The sequence below is a fragment of the Anas acuta genome, chromosome 2 (assembly GCF_963932015.1).
Source record: "Anas acuta chromosome 2, bAnaAcu1.1, whole genome shotgun sequence".
Classification (NCBI taxonomy): domain Eukaryota; kingdom Metazoa; phylum Chordata; class Aves; order Anseriformes; family Anatidae; genus Anas; species Anas acuta.
Window position 1 is genome coordinate 22,621,164 of NC_088980.1, and position 13,564 is coordinate 22,634,727.

Consider the following 13,564-nt stretch of genomic DNA (forward strand, 5'->3'; position numbering starts at 1 on the left):
TAACAACCACAGAGCGCTACCTGACAGCCCGGAGCCCACCCCACCCCACACAGCGCCTCGCTGGGAAGAGCCAACAAGCGAGGGAACCCCCCCAAACCAGCCCTGAGCCTCAGCCAGGTGCCGTGCGGGCTGACACAAAGGCTCAGGGCCGCGGCGGAGGAGCAGCTCCCCTCAGGGGAGAGGAGGAGACGGGGAGCGGGCGGCCCCGCCTCGCCCTCAGGCGCGGAGCCCCGGCCCGGCGGCCCCGCCATTGGCTGGCGGCGGCGGCGCTCTGCGGCTGCTGCGCCTCCCGCCCGCCGTGGCTGCCCGGCTGCCGGCCGCGGGGGGGGCCGAGCCGACCCCGGCCCCGACCCCAACCCCGACCCCAACCCCGCTGCGGGGACCCCGCCGCCGCCTCCTCCTCCTCGCCGCCCGGCCCGCCGCCTGCCTCGGGGCGCTGCTGCGGCGCGGAGACGGCGGCGCGGGGGTCTCCACCTCCTCCACCACCACCACCATCACCACCTCCTCCTCCTCCTCCACCTCCGGCGGTGGCGGCGGTGCCGGCATCCCCCGTGCCGCCAGGCCGGGAACAAAGGCTCGGCGGCGGCCGCCCGAAATGGCGTCCCTCGGCTTAGGGGGGCTGAGCGCCGCCGCCCGCAGGAAGAGCGTCCCGTCCCGCAACGCCGCGGTGGAGAGGAGGAACTTGATCACGGTCTGCAGGTGAGAGACCCCCGCCGAGACCCCGGCCCCTGCCCCTGCCTCCAGCACCACGCAGGTGCCCGGCGAGCCCCGGCCGAGCGGGGCGGCCCCGCAGCCTCCGCCCTGACTCAGCGCCTCGGCGAGGAGGGGCTGGGTTGGGTTCCAGCCGCCGGGCCTCTTTTTTTTTTTTTTTTTTTTTTTTTTAATTATTATTATTTAAAAATAAAAGGGTTTGGAGCCGCGCTGAGGGCGTGCGGGGCTGGAGGGGGAGCCCTGGGATGCTCGGGGGAGCGGCCAGGTGTGCGCCCCCGCCGCCGCCGGAGGAGGAGGAGGCGGCGGCGCCCAGGGGCTGTTTGCAGCCCCCAAATCCGGAGCAGGGGATCCGCAGTACGGAGCCAGACCGGCTCCGTTAACAAATAATCGCTTAGCCTCTCGGTGCTGGGGTTGCACAAGCTCAGGGATGCTTCCCGAGCTTCCCTGTGTAAGGGTTTTCCGTGCTCTCCGTGCTGGGTTGCAGGCGGCGTTTGCAAGCCGGCCGCTGGCATCGCTGCAAACTTTTAGACTCACGGGTGTGCTGGTGGCAGCGGTGCGTTTCTTTCAGCTGCTGCATTCTCCAGGTGCCAAAAAATCCCAGTATTGCCCGGAGAAGGTCTTCAATAGTCTTACGTGATATGATGTAATTTTAATTCTTGCGAATTTTAAGTGCATCACAAAATCTAGGACATAATGTTGTGTCCTCACTGCTTAATGCTGCAGCAATACTTTTAAAAAAGGCTTGGGACACCCCCTGTCTTTTTTTTTTTTTTGGCTTTTATTGTACACCATTTAATGGATTTTATGAAGCATACCTGTGTCATCCATCTACCCAAAGGAATCTGTCCAGTACTCCTCCAAATCCTAGTACCTGGCTTTCAGAGTAACATCTATTATATATATATATATATATATATATATATGTATATAAATATATATAATATATATATACACATATATATATTTCTATTCAAACTTGTTGAAGCAGATTAAATAGAAGAAGTAAAAGTTTTCACTTTTCTCATCAGCAACTCTGCTGTTGCTGCAGATATACTGATATTACCAACCCCCGGGCTTGGGAAAAGAGCAGTTTTATCAAGAAATAACACAATTCTGCAGCATGTAATCAATTCTTTTTAAAAGAGCATCTTGTGTTCTGCAGAGCTTGCTGCTTTATTCTGCCACATCAATTGAGAAAAATTCTTCTGTGTTCTGTGCTGTTACATTTTTTGAGCTTATTTCATGTAGGTGTTGTGGTGTTGTAACATAGTTTCTGAGAGTCTTGGAAATCTGAGGGCTTTCACTCAAATACATCTGAAACAATGAATTGCAGCAGAAAGCACTCAAAATTGGCATATTGAATTATTTTCTGTAAAACAATCTAATCCTGCTATATCTTCACAAAACCTAAGACTCCTAGCTTGTCAAGGCAACTTAAATTTGGAAAGAGTGATGAGAAAAAAAGTTTTTTTTTTTTTTTTTTGTTTTTTTGTTTTTTTTTTTTTTATGGATTGCATACATTTTTACATTTTTATTCTTCTGCCAGTTTGGGTGAAAGTGTTTCTAATATTTCTTGCCTTGTTGCCATTATGGAAAAGTGTTATTTGTTAGGAGTAGCCAAAGTAGTAGCAAAACTGCAAAAATAATTGTCACAAGTTTTTGACCGGAAAGGACTATGAGAAATTCCTGGTAAAAATAGCTCCAATTAATTTATTCAAATTTGGATGATATTGCTTGCTACCCTGTGAAAGTGAGAGATTACAAGGAAGATATTTTTCCAAAGTACCATCAGCTAATAGTCTCTAATAATTTAATGAACTATTTTGTCAAAGTTTCGGTTTAGCAGGTTTTTTTTTGATAGACCAGGCTTTAGGTTTTTAGTACTTTCTTACAGTGATGATATCGAACTCTTCATGCAGATGTAGGTAGGTTCTGAAACTTACAGTTTTGGAAGGAAGAGATGGTTTCTACTAAAATGTTGGGTGCCAGTGTAGCCGCAGGAAGCAATGATAGCTTCCCTAAACTAATTGTATGAGAAAATAGGTGGTTGTGGTTGTGTAACCGAACAGTGGTGATTTAAATTGCAATAATTTTAGTGTTTGTTGTTGTTGTTTGTTTGTTTGTTTGTTTAAATAAGCATTTTGTGTTCTAAACTCTCCCTGCCTTTCTTCTCCAAACTTTGATGCCTTCCATTTCCCATTAAGTTGGGGAACTTCCCAATAAGTAGGGATTTTGAGGTTGATCTTTTGTTTTAATCTATTCCTCTCAAAGATTCATAGGTCAAAGGTCCACATGAATACAGAACCACCAAAAAAAGCAGAGAGAGGCCTTGGAAGTGAGGGTCCTAGCTTGAATGCAGAATGCTGAGACAGAATGGAACAACTAGCAGGAAACATGATTATTTTAAAATAATGATTGCAGTGATATGCATCGAAGCTGTTGCATCTCAGTGACACTGAACTGAACTGTCTGGTTTCACGTACAAGCCGTGTTGCATGGGGTGTTCATTTATCATCCTGGGGATTAATCTACTTTAATAGTTTGTTCTTTACAGTGACATGTTTTACATTGATTCCAAAATTACAAACTAAATACATTTGAAAAGATCTCTTTTTCAAATCTAGATCTAATTCACCTGCAAACTGAGAGGATCAGAATCTGACAGTGACAAGTGACAAATTCAGATAGCAGGCAAATTTTCCGCCTACATCCTTTTCTGATTAGAAACTTGTTGCTGCCTTGTAAGTCTTCAAAAGTGCAGTACAAGTTTGGAAAAAACACTTCTGACCTGGGATATATCCAGAAAAAGTTTGGCTTTGATTTGGAGTTATCCAAGGGATTTGGGAGACCTTCTGGTGCATCTTGAAAAGCGGCAGAGGAACCTACCCAAAAAGGATTTATAGAAATCTTTCTTCCTCAAGGATGCTTCTCTCCCACCTAAGAGATCAGGAGCTCTTGTTAAGGTTAGAGAACCCTGTTGTTTCTGCATCTGTGGTTTGGCTCAAGCAGGACTGTATTTATGGCAGAGACAAATATCTAAGGAATGGAAAACGTCGGGGATCACACGTTGTCTAGGAACACTGGTATTGGAGTCCCTCCAATGGCAATTACTGTGTGTGGGATGAATAAATCACAGCTAAACAAAAACAAAAAGCCCAGACCCTGTTGTTGCAGTGGAGCAATGGGTTTGGGGAATAAATCGCTCCTCTGATGCCACAGTCCACCAAAAAGTTCATCTTATCGCATTGCAAGTTTGTTATGTCACTTTATTTTTTTCATGTTGTTTTGGTGCAATTTCTCCGTTAGTCTCTGTGATGTATGTAGCCTGTTGCTGCAGAATATGAGGTCGGGATCCACAAAGGGAAGCAGGAAAGCTGTTTGCCATGAGCCTCTGACTCCGTGCCTGCTTGGATACGGTTTCCTAATAGCTGATGTGTTTCCAGTGTTGAACACTGGAAATAACGAGGCATCTTTCATGAGTGCGTAAATTGCTTACTCCAAAGACATTTCCAGTTGACCAGATTTTGGGTGGTAGCACTGTTACCTTCCTGCTCTGTGGAAATTGGGTGTCCCCACTCGGGCTCCCTGTCAGTTCCTCGAGTAGCCAACTTCAGCCCAACTTGCCGTAGCTATACAGGGCTGTTGAAATTGGTGGTGAAAGCATAGAGCAGAGAGATGGAAGATAATACTCCTACGGAGGGCATGGCGGCGGTAATAGGAGCACTTGAAAAGATGGCCATTAATGCTGATGAGCTGTTAGACTCGCTTTTCTAATCAGACCCTAGCTGTGGAGCAGCTTGGAGGAAGCCGTCATTACTGCCATTAGAGTAATCAATAGCAGCAGTACTGACTAGATATAAACTTACTGGTGGGCACGCTTGTCTCTCACTTACTTAAAATTGGTTGAAAACGTGGAGGAGTTCAAAAGTGAGTCATAACTCGGCACTGCAAAAGCAGCTTCCTCCCACAGGCCTCCCCTTCCTAACCCTGCCCGGCCCAAGGCACTGAAAACACAGGAGAAACCTGCGGGAAGGGTCGCGTGGGGAGTCTTTACTCAGAAGTTTACTTAGGGATAACATTGGATTGAAACTCCTGAGGTATATATGTCAATTCAGTTTGAGCGTAATTGAGGATGGTTTCATTTAGTAAAGAAGCGTCAGGAGGCCGCGCTGGCTCCACCAGGGATGCTTTGACAGCAGAGAGTGTTTGGAAACCGTACGGCTGGCTGAGGAAGGCTCTCTCCTGGCCTGCACAGGATGCTGCTTCTGCAGCTGTGCCGTGGTTGGTGGTGAGATGCTGTGAGCTGTGTTTTTTGTTTTTGTTTTTTCTGGATGTGGCTGTATTTAAGAGGCACTCTGCTCCCAGGTACAAAAAACCGGGATCAGCTGGTGGTGGGGAAGTGACACAGCTGGGAGCTGTGTGCTCAGCACAGGGCATGGGGTAAGAGCTTCCTGAGGTGCCTCTGTCTAAGTTCAAGTGTGCTGAAACCATGGCCTCAGGTTCTAGCAGGGATCCATTCATCCGGATACAGCTTGCTGAAAAAAACAAAAACAAAAACAAAAACCACATGACAAGTACCTCCACAAAGCATTACTTTTGGAGTTGAGGACATACCAAACTTGCCTGAAAGCTGAAGAACAAAGGAGCAGAAAGTAAAACCTGATTATGATAAAATGTGGAAGACAAGAGAAATGCACGTTGTTGCTGTGTTTCTTGGGGTTTAAATTATCCTCTTCCGAATAACAATGAAGATGTGTACGTGCAGGTGCAACTAAACACAAAAACCACAGACTAAATGACTGGTTATGTCTTGTCTGCTTTCGAGAGTGGCTTGATAGAGCCTTTCCAAATTCAAGTATTGGATCATTTAAATTGATAGCTTTGCTGGCTTAACAAAGTAATGTGATGCTGAATAGGGATTACCCCATTCTCAGGGAAATCAGCCTGTCCAAGCTAATGCGCAGAGATAACAGTGCATGAAAATTCATTGTTTTATAATATGTTTGGATTATTCTTGCATTAGAGTAAAATTACAGTGCTCTCAGAACAGCGCTTATACTTCTGATTCTTGGGCATGGATTTTAGGAATGAAAGGAGTACTGAGGAAAATGTCAAGCAAAAATCATGATGTTTAGCATTACCAAGAAATTGATATTGGAAGCCTATGAGTGCTTCTTTTTCTCCAGCTTTATTCAAGTATTTTAGAGGAGAGGAAAATAATTAGAAAATATAATTAGCTCACTTTTACCTAGAAAGTATGGTGTGTTTTTCTTTCTGTTTTTAATGCTTTATGCTGAAAACCAGTGGTGGTAATTGTATTTCCAGGCAATTTCTTGGCTTGGTTGTGTCTGCATTGCTCTGACTGAACTGACAATCAAAGGGGGGCTTTCTGGTTCTTTGTTCATTTGTTTTATACAAACTACTGTCCCAGTATGGAGGACCAATATCTGTCTATATGATTGTCCTTTGCTTTTACTGTAGGTTTTCAGTCAAGACTCTGATTGACCGTTCCTGCTTTGAGACTATAGATGATACTTCCCCTGAATTTAATAATTTCGCAGCCATTCTGGAACAGATTCTAAGTCATCGACTGAAAGGTATGTTATTAAACTTTGTTACTGGTGATGCTTTTTCTGGGAGAGTTTGTGTATGTGAAACTACTTCATAGAAACTCCTTGATGCTGAATGAAAGCGTTGGCTTTCTTTTGTGTCTGCCCCTTTGCTGTTGCCTTCCTGATGGTGTACATTACTGTGGAAAAGTCAAGGAAGCAGTTTTTGTCAGGCGTGTTTGTGATGTTCATGTTGGAAGCCTTCTCGGCTGGTAATTAAGCAAGTGGATGTTGCCATGGTGCTGAGCTGTCTGCTTTTGTGCTTTATGATAAGTCAGTGTTCCGGGACTGAAAGACGACTGTGGCATTTTTTGCTTTAACTGAAGGTATAGAGGCCCTCTCTGTGGTGCTGCTCCCTTGTCTTTCTCCCTTCCTTGCTTTTGTTGCTTGCTTTTCCAGGTACTGTGTTTAGGTCATTTCATTTCGCCTTCCCCCTACAGTGAAGCTGGCTTTTTTTTTTTTTTGCTACTGGAATGTAATGGATCTGGATTAAATTGCTTTTGAGAAAGGTCAGTTGTTGATTCTCCTCTTGTGTCAGAGTCAGATGTTCTACTTTAAGAAAACGTCTGTTTGCATTTTCTGATTGTTCTAGAGGAAGCTGCTTTGCTGAAAGGACAGAGTGTGCCTTAGCAGTAACAGTCACTAGAAAAAGACTTTGGAAGCTTCTCCTCATTTCTCAGTTCTGTGTACGGTTTCTGAAATTACTTGAGGATTATAAAGGACATCATCTAAATATAGCTGTGTAATATGACAATCCACTCCTTTTCATACTTTTGCTTTTTAATATTCAAAACTAAGTTTTGTGAACAATATTGTGTGTAGGCTGACATTTGAGTAGCACAATTACTACCTGCTGTTGTTCTGTCAGAGGAGGGGAAAAAAATCACACAGTGGGGTAGGAACACAGTGTTTGTCACATGGTGACAAAGATTATTGGAGCGATTATGGGTATTTAGCAACTTGACACTGCAGAAAGATTAGACTGTTCCCCCCCCCCTCTCCACTGTGATGTTTGAGCAAAAATCATTACGAATTTTAATTTTGTTTTTATTTTTTTATTTTTTTTCCCAGTGTTCTTTTGCTTCACAGCTTATTATTTGGGATGGGTGGAACAGAGAAACTGTGATGGGTTGGTAAATCAGTTACAGCAAACCGAATTTGCAAGGAAAAAAAATCAAATAACAAATCGAGAAAATCAAAAAAGCTAAAGTTCTCCCCTTGTAATTACCAAGGAACTTTACAGAGTTAAACAAAAATATGGAAAAACGCAGCAACTTGTGTGTCATCCTGCAAATGGAGAATATAATAAGCTATATCACTGCGAGTAATTATTTTATTCTTTAAAAACTTGAAAGGGAAATTGAGATAACGTACCGTGACATTTCAGAATTTAAGAGTATTTAATATTATACGACACAGGGCTTGAAAGAAATTGCATTTTATTGATGGAAGTGACTAACATGTTTTGAATGCATACTTAGTGTCAGTGGGAGCGCGCTAAAAGCAGACTGGTGATTGCAGCGGGTTGTGTAAAATGTTGTAAGGCAGGCTGAACATAGGTGGTAAGTTTGTCTGTGGTACCATAAGTGGCTCCATCGTATCACAGGATCATCTCATGGCAGTACTGTTAAACAGATGGGCTAGATTTGAGAGTATGAGTGTATAGAGATTACCTTTCGTAAAGCCACGGCAAATAACAATTCTTAATCTTAGATTTCTGTCAGCAATATGAGCACCATTTTCAAGTTGAGTTTTTGTAGGTAACTGTGCTGCTGTTGCCAGCTCAGAATAATAGCAAAAGGTTCAGGAAACAACATTCCTGGGAGGTTTGATTTTTCTTTTCTTCTTCCTTGTTCAGTTTAATACACAATGTTTATTTTCTCTAGAAAAGTGACCCCATGTGAACCTAAATGAGAGGTTCAACAAGTCTTACGGGCAAGGTGCTGCACCTGGGCTGGGGCAATCCCAGACATGAGCACGGACTGGGAGAAGAGCTCATTGAGAGCAGCCATGCAGAGGAGTTGGGGGCTCTGGTGAATGAAAAGCTAGACATGAGCCAGCGGTGTGTACTTGCAGCCCAGAAGGTCAACTGTGTCCTGGGCTTCATCAAAAGAGTGGCCAGCAGGGGAGGGAGGTGATTGTACCCCTCAGCCTTTCTGAGGCCCCACTTGGAGTGCTTGGTCCAGGTCTGGGGTTCCCAACACAAGGAAGATGTGGAACTGTTAAAATGGCTTCAGGGGAGGGCTGTGAAGTTTACCAGAGGGCTGGAGCACATCTCCTATGAAGACAGGCTGAGAGAGCTGGAGGCTGGAGAAGAGAAGGCTCTGGATTGACCCTATTATTGCCTTTCAGTACTTAAAAGGGACTTATAAAAAAGATGAAGAGCAACTTTTTGCTTGGGCAAATAATGGTAGGACAAGGCATAATAGCTTTAAACTAAAAGAGTGTAGATTTGGATTAGACATTCTGAAGAAATTGTTCACTCAGAGGGTGGTGAGGCCCTGGCACAGGCTGCCCAGAGAAGCTGTGGATGCCCCATCCCTGGGGGTGTTCAAGGCCAGGCTGGATGGGGCTTTGGGCAACCTGGTCTGCTGGGAGGTGTCCCTGCCCATGGCAGGGGGTTGGAACTGGGTGATCTTTAAGGTCCCTTCCAACCCAAACGATTCTGTGATTCTATTATTTCACTATCATTTTGTGCTTAGCTAAATGTCTATGTTTCTGTTAAACTAATCTTAGTCTTACCTGTAACTGTAAAAAAAAAAAAATCTTGTTGACCTCTTTCCCACTGACTTCATGCCCCCACCCTTTCCCTGGTATTTGCTTTCATCCCAACCAAACAGGCAGAAAAACAGTGACTTTCCCCATGAGCACGCTGTAACCGAAGTGCTCTTTTTCTTAAAAGTGGCTTAGATGTGGGCGTTTGCTTAGTAATAAAATGAGGTTAGCATAACTCTATCAGCTCACACAATGGAGATGGGTGACTGCTGCTTGAATGCAGCTATCTGTTCATGTGCTGCAGCGGACCTGGTGCATGTGACACTGAAACAGTACCATAAAAGATAACACAGCAGGCTGTGGTCAACATGTTGGCCACCTCTGTACACCAGTGGTGAAAGAAGCAGTCAGGAATAGACCACTTGTTAGAAAAGCGGTCTGGCTCACGGCCTGTTTTTGAGTTACCCCAAGGAAGATCGTGTGGGTGAGCGTTAATTGTCTTTGCAGGGATTGGAAGCCATTGGCTGCCCTCTGCTCCAGAAAGTGGAAAGAGAATTATCCCTGTACTGCGTGGTGCTGGGTGTGCGGTGCTTTCTCCCTAGGAGTGCTGGATTTATCGTGAATGCAGAGTAGGTCCAATATCATAATGAGAAGGATATAAGGTGTGTGTCCTTCAAGCCTGCTGGCAAGATATGATACTACTGCAGAGAACAATTGAAAATCTTGAAAAGGTAGAGAGAAGGAGCGACAGGCAGAAGACAAGACTCTTACGTTCCTTGTCTGGAATAAGAATGTGCATGGTTTCATAATGCAGCAGACTAGAGGTTTTCTGAGTGGATACACAACATTTTAAGGTGTCTAAACCAAGTAAGAGCTATAGTTCTGAATGGGGAGAGCCCTTCCAACCCCCCCCTCCCCCCGATAGTTTGTAATTCTTTCTTTCTTTCTTTTTTTTTCAGTACTGTCTTTTATTTGTCTTACTGGCTTTCTGTATTCACTGCTGGCCACAAATTTGCCAAGTATCTTTCTGTAAGTGTCCTTTTTATCAAGTCAGCTGAGTGAATATAGTTAGTGCAGATACGATAGGGGCATAGGAAATCATTCAGCAACAGTACTTGGGATTTGATCACAGATATATCCTAGCTAATTTAAAACTCAAGGCCAATTCAAAGTGGTATATATGTCATCTTTACTGTATTACAATATTGTATGCTTTTCTGCCTTTTTCTATCATTTGAAATTAGTTTTAACTGAGGTGGCAAGGAGGAACTACAAAAACTATTGTAGATTTTTTTGGTCATCATCTCTAACATATTTCTGAAAACTTTCCTATGTATGTATTTGTTGACTTACTGTGTTTTCATTTTAATATCCTTTACAACAAATGTGTTTATATCCAAACTGCTAGCCAGTATGCATGGCTAGAAATAGTTTTAATATAAACTAGGTCCTGGCACTGACAGCATACGTAGTGCTTCTTGCTTGCGACTCTTGTAATTTTTACATGTCGTAGTTACTGTGAGCATCCTTGTCATCTGTATGCTTATTTTGCACTCACCACCATAATGACACAAAAATGTGCTGTACTTTGCTATTTTGATGCTTTCATAGCTTCACGTGCCTTTTATCCTGAATGAGCATGTAAAAGGTATTATAAAAATGTTAAAAAGTTTCTGCTAGAGTTGTCCACAGAAGCTGCTTATCTCTGTCTGTATTTGATCTACGTTATCCCTAATTTGTAGTGACTGGAGTTTGTTTTGTTTTCTTTTGGAAAACTTATTTTGAGTAGTAAGCCCCTAGGGTGGTCAGTGCTGCTTGAGTGGAAAGATAAATGTAATAGTTATCTTCCCTTCCCCGTTATACAAAATGTTTGAGAAAATGCATTATCAGTAGTCTGGTAACAGTGATGGTAAATGGCCATATAGGAGTGATGGTGCTGGTAAATAAAATGTTATCCAGTTTTAATGCTAACTTCTTCATAGTAAGCTGAACTATTACATAATTTATTTCTAAAGCAGTGACAGACTTTTCTGACACTTCTTATCCCTTCCCATATAGTTTTTATTTTACTTATTTTTCAGTTTCAGAAAAAAAATCACTCGTTGCTAACTGCTATTTAATAGCCTCATTTTCTTTAAGCAGTGAGTGTTAATATAATTTGTACTTATCAGAATTCGCTGAATTCTAGTGAAGTTTTAAAAGCATAAGCAGGAGTTGTAAAGGAATAGAGGATGAATTATGTCTGCAGAAGAGAGCTTGGGCTTGCAGGCCGAGGGCACAGGGGAGCTAACGTCATGGTGATGTAGTGGAGGTGAAAATGGTACATTATAGAGGTACCGAAGGCCCTACTGTTGTGAAATAGATGAAATCTAAGCATATAGCTGTGATGGCCCTTTATTTGGTGTGATAACATTATGTTAATGCATTCTAAGCAGAATAGCTTTTGTTACTAGATTTAATATTTATGCACACGTAGTGACCCTATTACTATTTTTGGCTAGAAAGAAATAGCAGGGCTCTTGTGCACTCTGTGGTTTAGCTCGTTCTTTCTCCTGTATGGAGAAAATAATCTTAAATGAATTGTAATTGTCTTGGAGAGCTGTTTTATAAACTACTGTTAATTTTCAGTGATTCATTCTGGAGGCCTAAAATAAAGAGTATGTACCGTGGAAATTCCTCAGAGGAATAGTATGTAACTTTATTAACAAGTTGTGTTAAAACTTACCGTTTGCAGAACAGGTAAATTTTCTGCAAACTAAATCAAGGTGTGGGGAAGTTGGGAGAGAGCCTACCTGTACCTTAGGACATCCTGATTGTTACTGCTTTGCAACGGGGGAACTTTTTCTAAATCTGAAGTTGGACCCTGAATGAGTAGGAATCAAACTGCTTTAATGGCTTATTTGAGAAGAATTTCTTGGGAGTGAGGAAAGATCTGCACCAGCTAGTGTTTGTTGTGGATATTTGTATTTGGTTTCCAGACTGGAGCAAGAAATAGGTTGGTATGAATAGGTGTGCAAGAGTATTTAAAAAAGATGTGAAACAAAAAAAAATCGTAATTGTGTTTCTGTTTGCTTTGTATTTCTGTAACCTAGAATCAAATTAATTAGAACAATGTTTGATGTTGAATATACAGCTTCCATGCTGACCTAACAGTTTTGACTGGCTGACAACACCAGTGCTGCCTTTCCTGTTGGAAGAGCTGTGAGCCTCTGAATCTTTTGATGATCCGTAAACTTCATGGTGAAGGCCACATACTCTTTGTACTTTGGCCCCCCAGGAAACTTACTTCTTCCTTAAGAAGAACTTTGGTGGAGTATGTGTTATATGCTGAAACCAGCTTTCAATTTTTTTAGGATCCTTTAAAACCTAGATCTGGTTTTAACATTTTCATTTGTCATTCTTGAGAGTTCTCACGGCTGTGTACGTTAAGTTCATGAATTAAAGATTAAATAGAATCTCATCCTCTGAAAGTGTTTGAAATTGTAGGAAATATACAGGTTAGTATCTTGTTTAGCAGTTCTTAAAGTATATGCTCACTGTTCTCTGACAGTCTTTTCCACAATGTTTTTTGGTGTATGGAATGGTTAAGGATAGTTTGCTCAAGACGGTGTTAATTACCAGAGTGTGGGCAACACCGCACTTACAGGGAGAAAATGGTGAAATACACAAGTCCTTGGTTCAGAAAAGGCCTGAGGACAGTTCCTGCCGAAGTCTGGAACCCATCAGCTTGTGCAGAGCTGGCTGTGAGATTGTAGCCTGCTGTTATGCCAGAATGTAGCATAATTATGCCCAGCTTGCTTTGTTGATCAGTGTAAGCCAAGTAAGTGCTGTGTGCTGGTACGTATCTCTATTAAAAAGGTATTTTGGGGGTTGACTTCAGAAAACTATGGAGGAAAATTGTCTGTTTTTCGCAGAATATACTCTGTCTGTGAAAAAGCATTGTATGATATGCTGCCTTTAGTAGCTGGGACTGGAATTAGTGATGTGAAGTCATCTTCACGCCTCAGTTGCATTTAATTTTGCAGTATAAGCCCCAGGGCAGAAACGTTTCTGGTATGATAAATAATATTAAAAATACCAGTAGCTTTTGATGTTGTTAAAACACTGTTGAATTGTTGCTGTCCACTACACTTGACATTTCAAAAAGAGGAAGTTCATAAGATCAGTTACCTTACAGGAATGCTTTTGTTTTAATCCTCAGAGCTAAGATCTGAAGCTACTGCAGCTACAGCACGTTGAGATTGTTTTTTTCCTTCTGGCATGTTGAGTGTCTATATATTAATTTCATCTTCTGTCTTTTTTTTTTTTTTTTTTTTTTAAGTTCTTTATCAAGCTTTGTATTTATCAAATAAATCCATTTGGCAAAGTAAGCAGATGGGCCATACAGTCAAGTTGCCTGCACCCTCGGGGGGGAAGCAAAAGCAAAACACTTGAATTTCTTAGTATCACAGGGGGGCAGATCTTTGACACTACTCCAGCTATACTTGAAGCAAAGACAAGTCACATTAGATGGAGATATCCTCAGCATC

The 13,564-nt window shown here is 42.6% G+C and overlaps 1 protein-coding gene across 1 annotated transcript in view; it reads left to right on the forward strand.

Moving 5' to 3' along the window:
* Positions 1-211: 211 nt before the first annotated feature.
* The window catches only part of RUNDC3B (RUN domain containing 3B), a 50,699-nt gene continuing 37,346 nt past the window's right edge, over positions 212-13,564 (forward strand). Inside the window, exons 1-2 of the mRNA XM_068673881.1 lie at positions 212-699; positions 6,193-6,308. Coding sequence (XP_068529982.1) covers positions 596-699; positions 6,193-6,308 — 220 coding nt within the window. The 5' untranslated portion in view covers positions 212-595. The remainder of the gene's footprint in view (positions 700-6,192; positions 6,309-13,564) is intronic.